Below are 22199 nucleotides of genomic sequence, written 5' to 3' on the forward strand. Positions count from 1 at the left end.
AGGCTCAGAAAGATGGGCACAAACAGAAAGGCTGCAAAGAGATCTCTATGCTTTAATCACAATGATTTAATTGAAAAAGACATAAACCAGGAAAGACATGATGTTGAATGAAGGAAATCTGCAGTACAGAAACCTTTCTAGGTGTACAGTAATGCCACAGCAGTATATGTTTCTATGCATTTCAAATAGAATGCTTTAGTCTCTATAATGCAGAATAGAATAAATATTTTATGCCTTTTTTTCCCTCACAATTTTGTATGTATGTATGGGTGTACTGGGGCAAACTTCTGGAAGGAAAGGAAATGTTGTTAGATGCTCAGTAACCTTTGTATTGAAAATAAGTATTTGTTGGAAACAAAATGTTGCACTGCATTATGTTCCAAAAGAGGTAACGTGAGAGGTTCTTGTGTGTGGTAGCTGTAAGTTTAACAACCAGCATCCTTTGAGGATGCTTTCTTTCACCTGGGGTTTTATAACATGACTCAGTTTTTGTGATGTGATGTCTGTTATTAGTCTGTTTACTTTCGAAAATGAATTATTTGTCAGGCATGCAACCACCTGAAACAGTTGAAAACTGAATCACAGTTTTACAGTTAATAGATTTGATGTTTGAGAAATTGGTATTGTTTCAGTTTTGTTTTTAAGTCCTGAGATTTTTTTTTGAAATAACACACCACAGCAAACAGATTATTATTATTAACAATCTCAATTCTACAAGAAAAAGAGCTGGAAGAAGCCAAAATGGGTACTGTTTACCAGAACGCATCCATTTCTGGGATTCGTGAGTTTCCATTTGGGAGCTCCGTTCAGTCCTTTGTTTCTAGAGCTATATACAAGGCTTGTTTCAGGAGAAGATGTTTAATTATGCTCTTTATGCTTCTTCTTGGTGATACGTACTACCTGCTGTAGTGAACAGAAAAGCCATATAAAACTGCTTCTAGATGTCGTCTTGCAGGATTCTCTTTCGACTCCTGCAGAACTGAAAAATAATTTTCCTTTCACTCACTGAGTTACCAAAATTAAATTTAAAAGCATACCTTCATTTCAGCCTGAAATTCTAGAGGGCTAGGAGGTTATTAGTTGAGGTATGTTTTCTGTGTCCTCTTGAAATAAGATTGCAGCCTTCAGTTTCAGTGTTCTCATTTCCATTTAGGTCAGATCATTCTGGCAGAGCACAAGTCAGTCCTTAAGTCCTGATGTGTCACGAAAAAGAGTTTCAAGTTCTCAAACTGGTTTTCTCCTGAGCTCACATAGTTTGACCTTGCTTTGTTGATCTGGCACATGTTCTTGCATTGATGAACCTTTGGCAGCCAGCCAGCGTTACATATCTTATAAACGAATCAGTCTCATCTGTACTAGCAAGGGTCACCGTGAATGGCTAGGCTTGAGCAAAGAGAGAAAGCTTATTTTCATTCTTTCTACTTCAGATTTTAAAATGGCTAATTACCAGTGAAAACATTTTCCTGTATTTTAATGTTTAATAGCACTACACTTAATTGTATTGCATGACTGAAGTGCATGTTCTGCTCCCTGCTCTTTAGTTTTTCATAATTCTCTTAGAATTGCTTGAACTTGCTAATTTTTGGAGAAGCAATATAAAATTGACATTTTATTCATCAGCTTGTAACACATATAAGAAAGTTTAGCGTCACTGCTCTGTAGAAGATGTACACTAATGCTTAATCTCATTGGCTGTGGCTTGTCCTGTTTGGCTCAGTGCATAAAACTGAGCACATGCTCTTAGTCTCAGTGGTACCAGTGTCTAGAATCTCGAGTAAAGAGCCAAAAAGGATTGATGCAGCTGTAAAATGAAATTTATCAATGACATGAGAGTTACTGGCATCGAAGTCCAGCCAGTGCATTGATGGCCTAAAGCAAGATTCATTCAAGGGCAAAAGAAAATTTGTAGCATTCTGTCTGGAACTGACTGCAGGAAATGAAGGGAACCAGCATGTGCTTGAGCATCAAATCTACCGATTGTCTTCACAAACTTGAGTCTTTTTACTAGATGGTGCTTGGAAATATTAATCAGCAGATAAGTTGGGACCGAGGATACAAAACGGATTTGTTATTGTGGCAAAAAACATCGGCCATGCCTGAGCTCAGACCTTTAAAGTAAGCTGAGGCTCTCCAAGCAATCCAGACACCAAATCCCCAGGGTATCAGTACCAGAGTCCATCAGATAGCCATTGTTAAGCGAGGGTGTGTTTGCCAGATGTTGACAGAACACAACCCTGATCTCATTCTTTTAAATTAATTTGTGGAATGACGACATGAACTCCTTGGTTCGCTCCCAGAGCATTTGTAATAATATGGTCCTAGGTAGAACGTCTCTGTCTTCCCAAGTTCAATGTTGATTGTGTTTACTGTAGTATCATTTTAAGTTTCACTGATTAAAATTACCTAGCACAGATGACTTGGAGATATTTTTCTTACCTGTTGAATTAGCTGAGAAAGCAAATAATTGTTCTGGCTACTTCTCTTATTTTCTGTACACGTGACAGCTTCCCTTAGATACTGAGGGTCCCATGAATTCTCCAGTTATTGCCTCTTTTGGTTCTATGTTTTACAAAATAAATGTCTTAAGAAAACTAGTAATTGCAGAGTCTCCAGTATATATACAATATAAGGTATTCATTAACACAGGTGATCTAGAGAGCATCTTAAAACATAGCCAGCATCTGATAGGAAACATGATATTTGTAGACAAAACAGAAGAATGGATTTAAGAATGGAAACAAAGCAAGCTCATCTTTTAACTCCAATAGTTGTAAGATTAGCAGCAGTGGTTATTAGGTTTGTGTTTTTCACCGTTTATAAACACCTGGCAAGTTTAATTTAGCACCTGAGGTGAGGACTGATCTCTTAAATTCGATGTAATATTGTAAGACCTTCAACTTTTCAAAAAATAGACAAGAGTAAGAGTACTAGTGTGGAATGGCTGTTTTACCCTTTTCAGCCTATGTACAGAGGGATGTGCCTTTCCCTACTTAACTTTGTGTATAATGTCTTTTGACTTGACTTCAGAGAAGCATCCAGTGACCAAGAGCAGTTGCTGCTTTTTTGCTGTTAAGCATTAAGTGTTAATTCATGTAGAAATCTGTGAAATATGAAGCAGAAACAGTTCAGTTCATGTCCAGTCCCATGGAAAATGTCAGCTAGATAGGTCATATTTTGTACTTTGTGGCAGTCTTGGATGGAAAGATGCTTATATTTAGGTTACTTAAAATATTTAATAATGTCATAATTGTATACCCTTGAATCGAAGGGGGAACATGTCAGTGTGTGAACAATATTGGTTACACAGTGTAAGTTTTCACTTATAAACATACCTGTATTCTTCTCTTATTTAAACTGGCATGACAGAACAGGTTTGTTGGTCCTGGCAGGGGTTTCATAGGTGTTGCTTACTTTATTTACGTAGTTTCTAGTAATAAAATTCTCAGAGAAGCGTTTGAAACAATGTGATTTTCTTGCTATTTTTGACAATGAGAACACAAAAAGCTCTCTGAAGTGTATTTGCTGATATGTTAAATATATATCCCATACCGTATTTCACCCAAAAATGAATGGTGAGTGGTACCAGGGATGCACACTTGAATTGTTATGCGGGAGACACACTTGTTAAGGAACTTATAAGGAGAAATGAGTGCATGCTGGTAAATGCTGCATCTTTGATTCCAGTTGAAGCTTTAACTGAGAGTGTCCCTTTCCAGAAACTGCAGTACAGTGTCTTGCTCCTTTCTCTCCTATTGATACTATCTGGAAATGACTGAGCCAGCTTTCTCGTGGGGTGACACTGAACCACTAGCAAAAAGCATATGTGAGACATATGTGTGACTTGCGTGGCCTTGAGTGATAGTTTGTGGAGAACTTCAGGGGAGAACAAGCTCTGCAGTAGCCCACAGAGTATAAATTTTAAGTGGGTCCTTGCATCAAGAACGTATAGCTCAAGTATCTTGAAAACTTTGTGGGAAACACGTGGGTGTCCACCTCTGGTTTTGATTTGTAGTGTCCAACATGGTTTTGAAACCACATTCATAGATTGCAAAACCTGATGGGCTCAGGTTGGCCATCAAGTTGGCCATCAAGCTACGAGATATGGTTTAGTAGCTTGTGGTACTAATAGGAATGGGAGGGTGGTTGGACTAGATGATCTTGCAGGTCGTTTCCAACCTTGTGATTCTGTGATTCTGTGAAGTGTGCTCAACACAGGTCAGAAATGCAGTCTGCAAAACAGAAATATTGTTTCTGCATTGTCCTCATAACTTCTTTTTGAATTAAGATGACTTTTTCAGAAATATTTTGATCTAAAGCCCATGTAATTGGCTAATTAGAGAGCTGTTCTGTTCTCGTGATATACTGCCACTAGTGCTATTCATTACAAACATTTGATCTGATATAGCTTTTATTTCAGTGGGAGAGAGAACAACCAGTTGCATGTTATTTTTGGAGCATGCTTTCCAAGAGAGTTCACTCTAACACAGATTTTGTAAGTTCTCTGACAGACGGTAAAATCTTTGTTTGTGTCCTTTATGTTGAAGAAACAGACTGGGACTTGGATCAATTTTCTTACTATGCCCGATGGGGCAAGAATCTTTAGCGTTGCTTCCTGGTGAGTTTTTATTGAGGCAGAAGCAATGCCCTGTAGCTCAGCTCAGAACCAAATGCATAGGATGTTATATTGGGCCTTTTAAGGTTGTTATAGGTGATATTAACTAAATGATGGACAGCACTTCATTTTCTACTGCACATGAATCAATTTACACATCTAATTTGTTGCTGTAGTTCTTTCTGTTGGATTTTTGGTAAATGCATAGACCCTTCAGCCTTACTTTCTCCAGTCAGATGTCCTTTGTTTCCCCCACCCCACAATAACTATCAGCATACTCTCTTTTCCTCACTGCCAAGGGACATATTGCCAGCAGAGAGAAGTGGAGGCTATAACAGAAGGAGATGAAGACGATGAAGGCTGCTGCTGCTGTAAGCCAGGACACTTGCCTCACTTGTTATCATGTAATGCAGCCTTTAACCTCCGATGGCTGACATGGGAAATAACACGAACCCAGTACATCCTCGAAGGATATAGCATCATTGATAACAATGCTGCAACAATGCTGCAAGTGTTCGATCTGCGGAGAATTCTGATCAGATACTACATAAAGGTAAATTGTTGGCTAAAATGGACTTATTCCTATGCGGGTTTGTCAAAAATGATGGCTGGCTGCTAAGAGTAGTATTTGAAGTAAATGGCTTTGTATTTATTCCTTCACACTGCTGGCAGTCGTACTAGCTCATTATTAGGTAGGGATAATTAACTCATGTCTCCTTTGTAACATATGACTCTGTCCAGATACACTTTGTACATGAAGTTGCAGGCGTGCTTAAGCAGAAATCGAGAAGGTGAGTTAGCTTCCTTTCCTGATAGAGGCAGAGGAAGCATTCTTATAAAGCAAAGCTTCGGTGACAGTTTGGTTTTTGTGTTTGGGGTGTTATTAAGATCACAAAGACCACACAGATACTCATTTGTCAGAAAAGCCAAACCCTTTCTAACCCAGCAAATGAAGAAATTTCTGTGCAGTACTGTCTTCTGCTGAAGCAACAAAAGCCAAATGCTGCCTTTTATGTCACTAGTACTGCCATTAAGCCAATTACCAAAGCTCCCAACCATCTCTGACATCTCCTTCCTACCTACATCTCTGCAATTTTAAAACTCCTGTCAACCATAGAGAGAGACCTCCTGTAAATAAATTAATCACCTTTATATGCAAGTGACCCAGTGCAGTAAAAACAGGATAATTGCCTCACAAATGTGCTTTGGTCATGCAGTCAATTACTCTGTAAAGCGCAGGCTGGAGTTTCCTAAATAATTTTACAAACATCAAGGCCCAGTAACCAACCTGGTTTAATTATTAAAAAAACAAAACTGCCTGTAAACATGCTTATTTCATTTTAGCCACAAAAAAAAAAACCACTTCTAACAATTTAATTCAATTATTTTTAGGGACTGTACCTAAACTAAACAGACAAACAAAAAGGCTTCTTTAATCTGAAATTAATATATTGCTACAATTGCTTCACTTGACTTTAAAAGGTAGTTTGAATTTAAAATGATGCAAATTGATATGATTCAGATTTTGATGGCATGTGAGACTGAAAATCATCTAAGTCTATGATGGAATCAAATCAGCAGCTCATTAGTTTAAAGTTACAAAAAATTGTGCTTTTTAAAAAAGGAGGTTTTTCATCCCTGAAAATCAACTGAAACAAGAGACGACTGTGGAAAATTTGAAGCAGTCTCATAGGAAGTCAACTGGAAGGCAGTTTAGAGCTTCTATTCCAGAAATACTTGAGAGGCAGCTGACATACAAAAGGTTGCTTAGGCAAACTTTTGTCCCTTACAATACGAGTGAAATTGATTCTGCCTTGAGTGAAAGGGTTAAATGAACTCTGTGCTTCTGAAATGTGCTCTGTCTCCACATCCCTTGGGTACAGATTTTGTAATGTTCAGCATCTGTGACTTTCAAGGTTTCCAAATCTAATCTTTTTTGGATTGATTTTGTGAGCCAACACTGTTAGGATGTTTTTACAGATCTTCATCCTTAGAAAGGCTCCAGTCTCTTAATCTACTTCCCTTCTTAGGGAAGGATGAACAAGGGATGATAGTAACCTGTTGTCAGCTTAGTTTTTAGCCTGTGCCGGATCTCCCTTGGTTTCAGTAGAATTCTTCCTCAGAATGGCACTCCCAAAAAAACCCTTAAGGAGTTTTTTTTTTCTCCTATTCTTCAAATTAATCATTTTTTCCATAAACAGAGACTTTGGTAAGATTTGATAATAAGATTTGATAAAATCCTTAGTACAGCCTAGGAAGATGAGAAGATTATGTTTTGTATCAGATAAGCTGTCATGCTGTTTGTCTAGTGCTGCTGAAACTTAACCTTTGGATAAATATACGATACCAGAAACAGAGGTGAGAATTCATTCCTTTCTCAGCTTCCTCTTAAGGAGGAATCTTGAGCTGTGAAGACCCTGGGCAATTCCACTGTGAACATTTTAAACCCCTGACACTTTCCTTTTAACGAAGTAGGAAGGTAATTGTAAGAAGTCTAGTTAATACAGTATTCAGGCAAGACAAATCATTAACTCAGAAAACCCATAGACTTGAGCTTCAGCAGTAACTGCATCTCCATCACACCGAGTGCTTGGAGTGCTTCTAGTTTGTACTTTGTAGCTTATAATATTGTAAATATTTGCTGTATCATTTCTGAATTGCTATATAGCTGAGAATGTACTCCTGCACAAAACATATCCAGGAAGAGCTACTAAGAGTGGAATTTAATTAGATGGCAGAAGTTCTGTTGTTTCAGTGTCTGATTGCCAGTCTGATTATTTTCCTAGCTGAATTTGTTTTTTTGGAAACACAGGTGAGAATAATAAGAAAAGCAAAGTGTATTTTGAAGATCAGTGAAGAAAACTTATGCTTTGTTTCACTTCCATGCTTCATGAATAATTATTAGATTGATCTTTTAAAGAGTGAGTTATATTGAGCTTAATATTCTTTGCGCATTTATTTCATTTGCAGTTCCACTGGCAGTCCAGAAAGGCCCTTATTTTTTCTTGTAAGGGGATTTTTATTCTCCACAACCAAAGTGGGTCAGCTCCTGCAACCCTCCTGCATACATTTTGAAATCATTTCCTGCTCAACTACTGTGATATTTTCCCTTGTGCCTCCTCTGTCTCCTCTCAATATATTCTTATTTAAATGTCTTCTACTATTCCAGAAGTCTGCATTCTCAGAGTTTTCAGATCCTGTTGTTTCTTTGTGAATCTTTTTCAGAAGATTTCATATTGTTTCTCCTCATGCCAAGAAATTAAGGCACTATCCCCAATCTATATTACTCTACCTTGTCTTTTTCCATTGGAACTTAATTTTACTCTTATCTGTGTATTTTTGTGCAGTTTGAAAGACAAATTGTGGATGGCATCTGGGATTTGTAAAAGGGCTGGTGGTGCTTCTGTCCTTTTTTTCATTTTCATCGTATTTTAATTTTATATATTTATTTGCTTAATTATATTCCTGTTTCATAGGTAAAGTAGAACTACATCATCTTGTCATGTTCGTTCATCTCTTGTTTGCTTTGGAATCCAGTTTTAAATGAATATCTTTAATTAAAACAAAACATTCTAATGATAAAGTGTTGTAATGTGCCTTCTCAGCTGCTGTCACCTTCCTTTGCAAGACTGGAACTTCTCCATAGGTTTCCTGTTCTTCTGAAAACAAGCATTAAATTTGGCATTGATAGATTTTTCTTACTAAGATTCTAAAGGTTCCAGACCCACTGGTTAGAACTTAAGCTTAGAAACTCAGGCACAGGCATGAGATGTGAGTCTTGCTGCTTTCTTATATTTCTGTATTTGGTCGAAGAACTCCTGGTGAGTGCTCTTCCTCCTTCTTGCTTTATAAATGTAAATTCAGTTGCATTATTTATTAGCTTTTTCATATTACACTTATAATTCTTTATTCTTTACTAATCTCACTGACAAAATATCAAAAATAGTGATGCTACTGAATGCAGAGTAAAAACAGAAATTAAAATTTCAGAGGGGGGTTTCAGAGTTGTATTGTCCACATCTGTCACATCTCACCTGTATGAGATTTAAATCGCTGTGGAAACGTTTTTGTTGAAGAATTAGAAAAGCTTCGTACTCAGATAGCAGGAAGCTTACATAGCAAAAAGAAGCCTGCTTCAATCATGTGGCCAGCTACTGCTGTTTTTTTCAAAATCTCTCTGAACTTTTGTCAATATCACCTTCTTGCTGATAGGCTCTGTGAGCCCACTACTATTCCATAATGTGTGCATTGCAGTGTGGGAATTCCTTGTTTGTATTGCAGTCCATTGATTTGTATTAATTTTCCTGTAAAGCACCAAGGTATTAAATATGTGACTTCTATTTCCATTTCCTGCTATTTAAATATCAATTACTACCATCAGTAAAACAGTCTGGTGAAGCATCGATTCCGAGCATTAAAAAACAGGAACAATATGTACCACTATGGGTTGCTAGTGTTGTCTTATTTGATTTATTCTTTTCTGCATAAAATATTTCTGCTTTAATCAGAGACAGAATGACTAATGTTTACTCATTTTGTCAACAGAGTATAATATACTTTACAGCAAGCTCTCCCAAAATTCTTGAGTGGATAAAAGATGAATCCATCCAAAAGACGCTGCAGCCTTATGCAAAGTGGCATTATATTGAACGTGACCTTGCAATGTTTAACATTAACATAGATGAAGACTATGTTCCTTGTCTCCAAGGAATAACAAGAGCTAGTTTTTGCAGTGTTTATCTGGACTGGATTCAGTACTGTGCCAGGAAAAGGGCAGAGGTAAGCATACATTTTTTTATCAGTAGTAGTTGTAATTTCTGAGATTGGATTTAAATGATACATGGTTACTCGGGATTAGTACAGGAAAAATTATACCATTTAAGCTATTAAGTTTAACATAAATGAAAAACCTTTGCATTGTAAAATGGAAGGAAAACCACACATTACAGACTACTCTTGTGCAAAAAACTTAGTCTCAAGAAGCTTCAAAGCGGTAGTCTCTGGATACAGAACCAATTCCATGCTGTGCATACTCTCCAGCACTATTAATTTTATAATCTCTAGGAAGTGTGGATTTAACAAGTGCTTGCAGAAGCTCTGCTGGAGCAGGCTGTGCTCAGGGAATGACATCAGAACATTACTGTTCTTCAGTGCAGCCCGTGTTTGAGTACGCTTGCCCAACATTTGTCCATGTTTGTTTGCTCTTTCCAAACGTTTGCCTATGCTTTGGTGTGATCCTCAAATGATAGGGAAGTGCATACCATACCAAACTAACAACTCGTATAGTTCACTCCTGAGAGCTGATAATTCAAATGTGAACTACGTAACGAGAGTGTGTGAAATGACAGTACAGCTCTAGAAGGCCAAGGGCAGGTTTGCAGCTACACATTCATGTGCTTTCAGCCGCTAGGATTACTGGTGGTCAGCAACCATTTGGCAGAAATGTTCTATTGTATTTCCATGAAATACTCAAAATAGCCCAGAGAGAGAATGCAGTTGCAGACAAAGCATATTCCTCTGTTTAATTTTCTGATTATTGCTGACATTGGGAAAAAATGAGAAGTGTATATTTCTTCGCCCCGTACAATCTTATTCGGATATTTTTCATTCAGGATCACTGACTGAACATCCCATTTGCTACCACTCACCTTATCTGAATAGCATCACATTGTTCAATCGTGGTATTTCTTTTCCAATTCAGTTCTTTCTTGCAACTCTGCACTTCAGTACCATTCCACCAGTTCCTCTGCACATTACTACATTGGTGTTGTTTTCATTGAATTGTCCTCTGAGCTTTCCTCACCATCTCCTCCTGCTGGGAATGTTTCATCCCCTTCCTTGCCCATCTCCTGGCTTGACTCCCAAGTTCCGAGACACAAAAAAATCTATGGTGCAGTGAAAATCTCTGCTAAATGATACTTCTGATTTGCAATCTGGCTGTAACTTTTGAATAGAACAATAGATTAGGGATAGCCAATAGACTTGTAGTTCCTCTAAGTTAGAATTAAAAGGGCAAACAAATGCCTGCACGAGTGCATATGCATGCACTTCCATTTATATATATATTTACATATTTATATTTTATTTTATTGTAATTCACCTTCTGTATAGAGGTAAGGTCATATATGAGATGAGATTTTAAAAAGCTTCATTGTATAGCCTGAAAATCAGAATAATTTGTAGAAGGAGCAGTATTCTCTGTTATAAGTAGCTTCAGTCTTAGAGTCAAAGAAATAACCCATTGCATGGGCTGAAATAATATGTACTCTCCTAAACATTCAAATTCATGAGAGACTGTTGAAATCTTTCTTCCTGCTTGATAGTAAGCAATTTTTTTGTGAAAATTTCAGTTAAAAAAAAACCACACTTTTAAGCTAGTGAATGTGAATGAAATATTTTGACAGCTTGCTGAAATGTGAGGTCAGTGTCCTCAATGGCATGTAATTGTGATGTATATACTGGTATTCACTAGAAGGTTTTTGAATGAATTTTTCTCCTGAAATCTGTCCAGAGGTCTCATGTGCATCCTTTGTCCCATGGATGGGCTCTTGCTGCCTCGAATTGCAGCATCTCTTTGCAATAAGCAGAGTGTTTTGTCTTACAGTAATGGCTGGAGAAAAACAATGAAACAGCAATAAATAAACCAGCAGAGATTCCTTTGAGATCCCACCTCCTAAGATTGGAATGTTGTGTTTCTAGTCAGTGGGCAAAATAAGCTAGCATTTTGCAGAAAGACTCTGATTGTGATGTTTTTGTTCTTGTTCTATTAATTGCAAAGAGTGTTTTTGTGTGCAGATCCAGCTACAGACAGATTCTATTGTATTTTATTATTTACAGTATTAAAATGCTTTTTAGGATGCTATTTGTATTTAGAATAACATGCAAGTTTTAAAACTTTGTAGCACTTGGACAGCGATGAGGATTCTCCACTAGTAACGCTTTCTTTTGCTTTGTGTATACTGGGACGAAGAGCTTTGGGAACTGCATCTCATAACATGGCCATCAGGTGAGTTTTAGGTGTTTTTGCTACTGATCTTTAAGCCAAAATCTGTTGGTCTTTTTTCACTTACTGTAGAACCTCTGCAGAACCTTGAATCAAGGTGAAGTCTGTTTCCTTTGTAATGTAATTTGTTTTCTTCTGTTCCTGGACTTCTTTCACTTCAGTAGTTTGCTTAATAACCAGTATCAGTCTTCCATATGAAACATCTTTCAGTCCAATCTTCCATTGAAAGAATATGTACCTGTGGTGTTTACTTGGTTCTGGCCTGGCTACTGAAATGCTGACTTTCTCCAGACGGGAAATAAACAGCTAAATAATCTGACTGCCAGTTAGCTGAAAAATAATAAATCATAACTGTGCTGTATTCCTTAGAACTATTTTCTGTGGTCACTGTGCCACTCCATGTTGGTGACTGAGGAAGACAGATCCTTTCGTCTCTCGAGGCCAGGATTTGTCTGTTCTCAGTCTTTTGCATCATTCATTCATTCAAAGCACTTCTTCCTAGAAAATTTGGCTTATGAATTCTATTACTTGGTTAAGTTTACATCTTTACATACTCAGCATCATAAGTTCTTCTTAGGGTTCTTCCATTTTCACTCAGAGGTACTAATTTGTTTGGATTTTATAACATATCTGTTGTCCTTTTTAAAGTGTTCAGCCTGAGTAGATAATACAATAGATAGAGCATTTTATTAATACTATTTACTTTACAGAAGTCTACCTTCTCACCTAGTTTTAGATTTTTATTAGGTGTATTTGAAATCATTCTGTTCGTAGGCATTTAATAACAGTAGAGAAGTTCAGTAAAAATACAGTCTCTGACTGACCTTGCTGCATTGGCACAAAACTGTGAATAAAGCTAGCTAGTATTCCATCAACAAGTCCTTAGGGAGGATTTGTCTTATTAACAAGAAAACAAAGGCAGCGTGTGTGAATTGGAATGTATTTTGTGTTATAAATCAGTCCTTTAAATATTCATTCTAGCTTTGTTGTGTGTTGAAATGTTTGTAACTTCTGTTTTCATGTCTTTCTTCAGTCAGTTCATGGCCCATATGGCTTATTTCTTGGTGTGTTGCTCCTTTCTGCTTTCTCAAGTGGCTGTTGTCATTTCTTTTCTACTGGTGTTTGCATATTGCTTTTCCCTATTGTTTTTTTTTCTGGGTTAGGTTTATTTTCCCTTAATTTCTACACAATCAGATTAGTATGATGTTTAATAATATTGCCCTATTTTCAGATGATCTGAATTTTAGAGTATAGGGACATGATAGAAAAGTTGATGAGCATTTAGGTTTGGTTTTTTTTTACGGAAAAGATTAAAGTGATTTTGATCTAGGTCTGCAGCAGGTATGTCACAGTGACATTAGCAAAGCAACTAAAAATACCACAAAATCTTCCTGAAACTGTCATCACATTGCATGTACTTTGCACAGGATCTTAAAATCTTCCTCACAGTGTTTTGGCAGTTGTACAGGTACAGTAACAATGTCACTTCCTTTTATTGGCTTTCACAGTGAGTAGCTATCAAGAGATGGTAATGCTGTCAGAGACTTTTAAAAGCTTAACTTGGAAAGTGTGAATGTTGAGGATAATTATTTGCAAATATTTTACTAATTGCAGGAGTCGGCTATATCATGTCTCTTTGAAATTTAAAACATAAGCAATAAACCTTATCAGTTTCTCTCTTTTGGGGAATGGACATTCCAGCATTAAAAAAATATTGCAGAGAAAAAGTCTGTAGAAGGGAAAGAATTGTGGTAGCTATACGCACTGCACAGCTCTGTCTCTGGTTTCCTGAATCCATTATATATAGTACTTTAATTAAGTTCTGGTTTTCTTTTACTAAGAAATTGCTCCAGGGTGTTATTATATTGTTGTATTTTTAACGTGAGCTTTATAACATAAGAGGAAATAAATGGAAAGTTGTGTCAGTCTTTTTCAGCGCTACTTCACAAAAGCTTCCCTTAGAAAAGTTTCCTGAAAAACTGTGTCACTTACCCACCTGGGTAAGTTACCTTCAGCATCTTTCATCTGTCAGAAAGATTTGGAAAAAAATAGGAATCTGAGTAGCACAATAGGAGTTATAAATTGCTAGGGCTAAAAAATATGACTTTGGCTTTGGTGACTGATGTTTATTTTTGTCTTTATATATTTATTTCAATTGCTGAGAGCAATTTAGTAGACAGTATCACCTAAGGAGCAAGATGGGAACTTTACCCTCAGACATCAAGACCTTTTACAACAAAAATCCCCCAAATTCAACTGGATGCAGCACAGATGGCTGCTTATCATACTTGTTATCTTTACTGCTACATAAAGGTTATTTAAACACAAAGAAGTCAGCAAGGCTCAGATAGTTGTAGGTTTACGTGGCTTGCCAAGGGAAGCCAACACATGCAGCATCAATGAGGTGAAGCAGATGTTCCCCAAGGATTAACTTTAGGCAATGAAGGCAGATCCTCCCCTCCCCTCACTGTATTTGGTGGAGAGACAGCAGCTCTTTCAAAGGATAATTTACAGCATTATTTTACAGAGGATTATTACAGTATCATTGCTGGTTCTTGGCCCCAGCTCTCAGCTCTTTGCAGGTTTCTGTTCAAGTCAGATGGGAGGGAAGCACTTAGGTTCTTCAGAAGCTGAAGGAATCATCCTTTAGATGATGGTTTTATGCTTTCTTAAGAAGGTGTCATGATTTTTTAGATTTCTTCAGACAGCAATAAGAAACAACCCTGAACTTTTTTTTGGAACTTTATTAATTCTGGCTGTGAAGCATCTTGTCCACAATATTGCTAGAAGTTTCATGATGAATTTAAGTTGTAATGGTCAGATAGGCAGATAGATGTTGTAATTCTCCACATGCTCATTTTGGTAGAGTTTCAGATAAGTCCATTGTGAGAAAATAGACAGTAATCTGTGCTCTGAGGCCCATATTTTGTCCCCTGGGGTAACTGTGTGGGTAAAGGAAAGTTTCATGTGGGCTTTGCTGTGTCTTGAGGACTGACAGTCGTCCAACTGCTTCACCAAAACGCTAATTAAAAGGTAATGTCACACTGAGCTGCGAACTACGGAATTGAGATTCAAGTTTACATTTTGTATGTAAACTATCAATTTGGACTCATTTACACCTGATTTTGTCTAATCTATTAATCAGTAAATGTCACTGTGTAAGCCAAGGTTTTAAATGCTCTTATATAATGTATGTAAATAATTATTCAGTGTACCTGTTCATGTAAATGTCAGCAGAAGCCCAACATTAACACTAGATTGCACTATAAATGCATTCATTAAGATGGCAGAACATTGCTATGCAAATCCTGCGCTCTCTTAAACTGTCATTAGGAGGCATGCTGCACAAAATGCAATTTGAAGAATGATGTGACATTACCATTCATTTATTCAAACGTGAGTGATACGTTTTGGTGTACCTCTGTGGAAAAAATACATAATAACACTATTTAGCCACTAGACCTCCTAATAAATAAATGTTTAGGATATATTTCACATTTGGAAAAATATAAAAATATTTTAATAAATCATCATTTCTTTGAGGTGAGCTGAGATGTGCAGGTTATTATCGGTACGTGTGTGTTTTGATGCTGAACTAAATCCACAATTAATATTGGAAGAGGTCTATAAACTGAGGACAGAAAATGGAGTTTGGAGTGCAAAATACACACAGATGCAGTCGCCAGCTCATTAGCTTTCATCTGTCTGTACTGGTTCTGGGCTTGCATCAAATGCTTTTAGTTCCAGCTGTTGGAACAACACAGGGGGAGAAAGAAGAGTGCTTGTTTTGACTCTGCTGCCCACTCTTGTGCTGATGTTGCTGCATCGTTCTCTTCTCACTGAACATCTGTGGGCTGCAGGATCCCATGTGCCTGCAGGTTGCCTTCAGAAACAGCTTGGCAGTGCAACAGCAGCTTTCAGGTCTCTGCTCAGAGGGTCAGCAGTGCTGCCAGAAATAGCAGTTCTGTCGCTTCCTGATTAATGCAGTTTCCTTGGCATCTGAATTTACCTTCACTAGGTTTCAAAATATGTGTAATGTGCCTGGAACTGTGGCAGGTGACTGATTGAGGTGTGTTCAAACTGGGCCAAGAAAGTGGCAACAACCTTGAGTGGGGCAGAGATCAAAGCTCTGGGCATGCAGCTTCTTTGTGATCTCATTAGAGCCTTCAGAAGAGAGTGCAGCAATTAGAAGCACAACAACAGCTCTATTTTATGTGGATTAAGGGCTGTGTGTTGCAAAAATAACGGGTTGAAATACTGTCACGTTATAGGTAGGAGGTGCCCCAAAGCCTCATTACGATTGGCAGCAGAGTGAAAAATTGTAATGGCATTGTGAATACAGCAGTGTCCTTCAGACCTCTCTGGTGGAAAACATGATACATGAAATAATTGACTCTCAGCCTCCCACCACTACTTTACTCTGTGTAATGGTCACAATTGTTCTTAAAGAATGCTTGTTAGGAAACTTATTATGCAGAAGGCTGAGAAATGGATGAGTCTTCCTGAGTTCAACACAGTGGGAGCTGTACGTGCTTCCCTCTGCTCCTTCCACTGATGCTCAGCTGCAGTTTTCATGTCCTGGTCTGAGCTTCCCTTTCTGCAGGCACTGTTGCTCGCAGCAGCTTGTTCAGCATCAGCTGATGCCTACAGGACACTCTGAATGTGGATGCAAACTCTTTGTCTACTCTGGTGTTTGTATTTGGCTCTGAAAGCCTCTGATGATTTAAAAAGCAGCTCTTTTGCCTGCCTATTCCTTCCTTCAGCTCAGCCAGCTTTTCATAGCAAATACAATGGGTATTACTTTGGAAGAACTGCGCTGCACAGTGTGCACATTTTGGGATTGTTTAGGATTGCCATTTTTTTTTTTTTTTTTTTTAATCCTGGAAAGAACGTTTATTTACTAAGGTATGTTTTGCAGGCCAGGATGGAGGCAGGAGTACTGGATGTTGTCTCTGGGTGGGCCACTGGAAGGACCCTTCCTGATTTCTCACCTCTTTCAGGGATGTGATTTATGGGCACGTAGGCTGCACCTACAGTCTTTTTCTTTTTTAACTATTTTATTGTAGGGCTTCCATGGCTATTGAGCCACCCTTGGGCAGATTGTCATTTTCCAGATTTTGGAGATGATTGATTGAGGGTCAGCAGGGATCAGGAGCCATTCTTTGAAAATGCATAACGACTCCCACTGAAACCTGTGCTTCAGTGCTTTGAAGCTCTGGGTTTAAGTGCCTGCCTCACCTAGGCATGTGTTAATATGTGACTAATAAATACAAATGAGTTAAGAATTCACAAGAGCTTCCCTGTGCTCCTGCTGTTCCCAGCAGTGCCCACAGCCCTGCCTCACTGCCTGCCCTCGGGCCCACTGATCAGTTGATTTGTATCGCATGGCGCTTGCACAGAGAAAATCAGTATCCAGCTGCTTTTCTGGTAACAACAGACATATCTCTCTGTTTTAATTTCTGCAGCACACTACCCACCACGGGCAAAATTAGAATGTGTTTGAGCTTGAAGATAGGCCAGGAAGTCTCCTAATCTCTCTTTGCTCTCTCTCAGAAGAGAGAAAATGTGTCTATTTGTTTTTCCCAAAATAATTAAAACAGCTCAATTAAGTGGAAAGATGATGCATTCTCTGGAGAAAGCATGGATAGTAGTGAAAACCTCTAACATCTTAATGCTTTGTCCCCTCCAGAGCCTTTACAATCTAAAAAATCAACTGCTGTAAAAGTGAGTAAGATGTTGGCGGATGGACCGTGTCCTGAGGGTTTGTAGGAGATTCCAGGTTGTAATAGCTGGCTCTGTTTTCCTCCATTTCAGGATCAGTTCTTCAGAGCAGTGTCAGGTCTGTGGCCCTGCTCTCAGTATCACCTGCGTGGCTCCTGTACACTGTGGGATGCTCAGGATGTGTGGTGAAGGCTGAGCCCCAGGCTTCTTGTTTCTCTTCACAAAGATCTAGTGCAACCATTTTCTAATATCTGCTTGGTTTTGACCCTCTTATATTCCACTATAGTCTCTGGTCCAGGCAAACCATTATCAAGGTCAGGCAGACCTGGTTACATCCAGTTGCTTGTGTGAAGAAAGAAACCTGGCCTGCAGTTGCTTTAAGGTTTGTTGTTTCAGTAGGAAATGCCCCTGGGTTAATTCATGCTTTTGAAACTTAATGCTCTTTTCAGTACGTCTGATTTAATGCTCAAGTCTGTTTTTGAATTTCATGACAGAAGTTTCAGATTTAGTAAAAAATAACCACAATAATAATAATACATTTTACAGCTGTTTTTTAATCATTACTATTAATTTTACCTTGCAAGCAGACTGTTAACCATGACAGGGCTGATGATTGAACTTGCAGTGAGGGGCAGCTCTGCTGCCTTCCACATGCTGCTGAGCAGCTGTAGACACAGCACGTTGATGCACAGGTCCTTAAGACTCATGTTCTGAGTGCCACGTTTCTCTCATGGCCAGTTGGCAGTGCAAGCAGAAGGAATAACACCTACCCAAAGAGATGTATGTATGCAGTATGACCCTTGCTTTATATCTGCCACAAGGAATCATAGTGAGCACTCCCAGAACTATGCCATGGTTCTCCCTGCAGTGGAAGGGCTGCGGGTCCCTATGCAGCTCAGCTCCAACTTGGTGAGGAACAGATGGCTTCTGAAAGTGACCACTGCCTTCCTCTTGCAGCTTAGACTCCTTTCTGTATGGTCTCCACGCACTGTTCAAAGGGGACTTTCGGATAGCGGCGAAAGATGAGTGGGTCTTTGCAGACATGGATCTGTTGCATAAGGTGGTCGCCCCAGCGATCCGCATGTCTCTGAAGCTCCATCAGGTAGGATCTTTGTTTGTTTGTTTGTACTTTACTTTTACTTTTGCATTTGTCTTCTTAGGGAAACACTGGGAAACTTGAAAAATGTTTGATGAGAGCAAAATGGAGTATGTGTTGTTTTACTCTGAGAAACTTCCTTAACTAAAATGGAAAAGCTCAGCATTTGTTTATTTTGCATTTACTCAATATTATTCCTCTGTAGCCCCAGGCTACCCATTGGAGACTATTTTTATTGCAGAGCTTGCCCCTGTCTTTTTCATTGAAACAAAGTAGATGGACATGCCATGTTTCACTTGTGGAAGTACTATAATTATTGGTTCTAGCTTGAAAACAAATGCAATAAATTGATCAATAAACTTTTTTTAAAAATCTATGAACCGACTGAGCTAATTTCATCATTTATTTATCAATCTTTTTGTGATGGGCAATAATCGAGTAACACTTCCATATGTTGTTGGGAGTTACTGCAGAGGAGTTGTGGTTTGAAGGGTTGGTGTCACTGCTGTGTGTTTGATTATGTTGTGCTGTTTCTGTCCCCATTCTGTTTCCACTTGCAAAAACTCAGCACACCTCCACGTAAGTCACTACAAGTTACTTCAGATCAACGCTTGTTTAGCTTGGAATTGATTTTATTCTTTCTCTGGTGTATTATTTAGTCTCATGCACTTCACTAGTGCATGGTATTTATAATTATTCTGAATGTAACTAAAGTGAAACTGCTGTGAAGTAACCCAAGAAAATTGGACAAAATAATTTTGTGGCTGTAGTCACTGGGCGTGTAACAGCTGAAGAAGTAATGTGATATTGTGGTATCTGTTGATGGATTCATAGTCAGTCATTTTGTTGTAGTTTTACACGTATGAAAAAAAACAAACACTGTAGAACACCCCAGATAATTTTTATCTCCCTCCAGCTTGCCCAAGAGCTCTGCTTCCCATGGTTTTCCATCTTGTCAGTGGATAAGCTCTCATTCTCTCTTTGTCCAGTGGAGGTGTGAGATCAGAACAGGTTATGCTAGAATAAAAATTGTACCTTTCTATATTATGGTTGTTCTACCTCAAACACATTCTGTGTCAAATGACAGTCATGTAAGAGCAGGGAGTAGAGTTCATAGAGTCACAGAATCCTTAGAATTGGAAGGGACCTCTAAAGGCCATCCAGTCCAACTCCCATGCATTGAAGAGGGACATGCACAGCTAGACCAGGTTGCCCAGTGCCTGATCCAGCCTTGCCTTTAAAATCTCCAAGGAGAGGGTAACCACCATATTTCTGGGCATCCTGTTCCAGTGCCTCATCACCATCACTGTGAAAGACTTTTTCCTTACGTTTAACTTAAATCTTCCCTCTTTAAGCTTGAAGCCGTTTCTCCTTGTCCTGTCATGGCAGACCCTGCTAAAGAATCTGTCCCCTTCTTTCCTGTAGCTCCCCTTAGATATCAAAAGGCCACTCTCAAGTCATCTTGGAGCGCTCCAACAGGTCTGTGTCTCTCCCGTACTGAGGATTCCACATCTGAATGCAGTACTCCAGGCGAGGCCTCACCAGTGCAGAGTAGAGGGGCATGGTCATCTCCCTTGCCCCACTGGCCACGCTTCTGATGATGCCTAGGATACGGTTGGCTTTCTGGCTGTGAGGGCACATTGCTCATGTTCAGCTTCTCATCTACCAGTACTCCCAGGACTTTTTTTGGCAGGTCTGTGTTCAATCCTTTCATCCCCCAGCTTGTATTGGTAATCACAAGAATCACAAGGTTGGAAACGACCTATAAGATCATCCAGTCCAACCGTCTCCTCATCACCATTGCCACCACTAGTACTAAACCATATCACGCAGCACGTCATCCAGACGCGTCTTGAACACTGCCAGGGACGGTGACTCCACCACCTCCCTGGGCAGCCATTCCAGTGCCTGACTACTCTCTGAGAGAAGTTGTTCTTCCTTATGTCCAACCTGAACCTCCTCTGATATAACTTGCGGCCATTGCCCCGTGTCCTGCTCGTTGCCTGGGAGAAGAGGCCAAATCCCTCTTCACCACAACCTCCCTTCAGGAGGTTGTAGAGTGCAATGAGGTCTCCCCTGAGCCTCCTCTTCTCCAGACTAAACAATCCCAGCTCCCTCAGCCGCTCCTCATAAGGTTTGTGCTCCAGACCCCTCACCAGTTTGTTGCCTTTCTCTGAACACGCTCCAGGATCTCAACATCTTTCCTGTAGTGAGGGGCCCAAAACTGAACACAATACTCAAGATGTGGCCTCACCAGTGCTGAGTACAGGGGGATGATCACCTCCCTGCTTCTGCTGGCCACACTATTTCTGATGCAGGCCAGTATGCCGTTGGCCCTCTTGGCCACCTGAGCACACTGTCGGCTCATGTTCAGCCGAGCATCAACCAACACCCCCAGGTCCTTCTCTTCTTCACACTCAAATGGGGTATAATGGGTATTGCCTCAGCCCAGGTGGAAGACCTCGCACTTAACACTGTTGGCACTGTCCACAAACGAACAAAACAACCTAGGTTTTTGCTTCTTTTTAATAATTTTTATGTTTTCATAAAAAGTCCTGACCTTTTGAGTACTACTTCTTGTATTACCAGGACCAGTTCACCTGCCCGGATGAGTATGAGGACCCAGCAGTACTGTATGAAGCAATCCAATCTTTTGAAGAAAAGGTTGTTATCTGCCATGAAGGTGACCCAGCCTGGCGCAGTGCTGTCCTCTCCAATAGAGAAGAGCTGCTGACCCTGAGGCATGTGGTAGATGAAGGAGCGGATGAATATAAGGTTATCATGCTTCACAAAAGCTACTTGAGCTTCAAGGTTATCAAGGTAAACAAATCATCTTTCTATTATTGCAGTAACTTAGGTCTGTAGTTACAAATATCATTTCTGAGTATTCTAGCCAAAAGGGGTTGATCATAGCTATCAGAGAAGGAATTAGAGGCCGGGGGAGAGTTCTGTTCATTTCACTTTTATTTTCCAACCTTGTATTTGTTCATCACAAATAACATCCCAGGCTTATCCAGGGAGTAATTGCTCATGAGTTTTATCAAACCTGTTGGTACAAAGATATAAGATAAAGATGCTTGCAACTACTATTACTGTTCTACAGAGATTATGTAATTCTGTATCTGAAATGTTTTTACATAGTCCACACTGTTTTTTACCTGTAGGTCAACAAGGAGTGTGTCAGAGGACTGTGGGCTGGGCAGCAGCAGGAACTAATCTTCTTGCGCAATCGTAACCCAGAGAGAGGGAGCATCCAGAACAACAAACAGGTCTTGAGGAACTTAATTAATTCTTCATGTGATCAGCCACTGGGATATCCAATGTATGTTTCCCCTTTAACCACCTCATACCTTGGGACACACAGCCAACTGAGGAACATATGGGGGGGACCAGTCAGTTTGGACAACATTAAAAAGTGGTTCAGATCCAAATGGTTAAGGTAGGTGTTAAATTTTGGTCTTGCAGATAGACACCCTGTAGTCTTAGTTCAGCTGTATTTTTCTGTTAAGGGAGTAATTGCATATTGTTATCTATGAGTAAAACAGTTGCATGTAACTCAAGATGTAATAAAATAGCCCTACAGATATGGCTGAAAGCATTAACTTATTCTTTTCTTTTAATTAAAATTTTCTATGTTTGTCAAGATTTGTTATCAAACCACTTTATCAGTACAAGCATTTCCCTTTTCTGGGGAAATTTTACTCTTTATACCCCATAAACAAAGGTGTATTTTCTGTAACTCAGTGATGTGTCAAAACATGAGGAAA

At 39.1% G+C, this 22199-nt stretch overlaps 1 protein-coding gene across 1 annotated transcript in view; it reads left to right on the top strand.

The window, feature by feature from the left end:
• The window catches only part of PCNX2 (pecanex 2), a gene marked incomplete at its 3' end in the record, with an annotated part of 150273 nt that overhangs the window by 119926 nt on the left and 8148 nt on the right, over window positions 1-22199 (top strand). Inside the window, exons 26-31 of the mRNA XM_079550866.1 lie at window positions 4912-5165; window positions 9158-9391; window positions 11515-11618; window positions 18294-18438; window positions 21022-21252; window positions 21597-21871. Of these exons, the coding sequence (XP_079406992.1) occupies window positions 4912-5165; window positions 9158-9391; window positions 11515-11618; window positions 18294-18438; window positions 21022-21252; window positions 21597-21871 (1243 nt within the window). The remainder of the gene's footprint in view (window positions 1-4911; window positions 5166-9157; window positions 9392-11514; window positions 11619-18293; window positions 18439-21021; window positions 21253-21596; window positions 21872-22199) is intronic.

The sequence above is a fragment of the Tetrao urogallus genome (assembly GCF_951394365.1).
Source record: "Tetrao urogallus genome assembly, chromosome: 2".
In the NCBI taxonomy this organism is placed as follows: Eukaryota; Metazoa; Chordata; class Aves; order Galliformes; family Phasianidae; genus Tetrao; species Tetrao urogallus.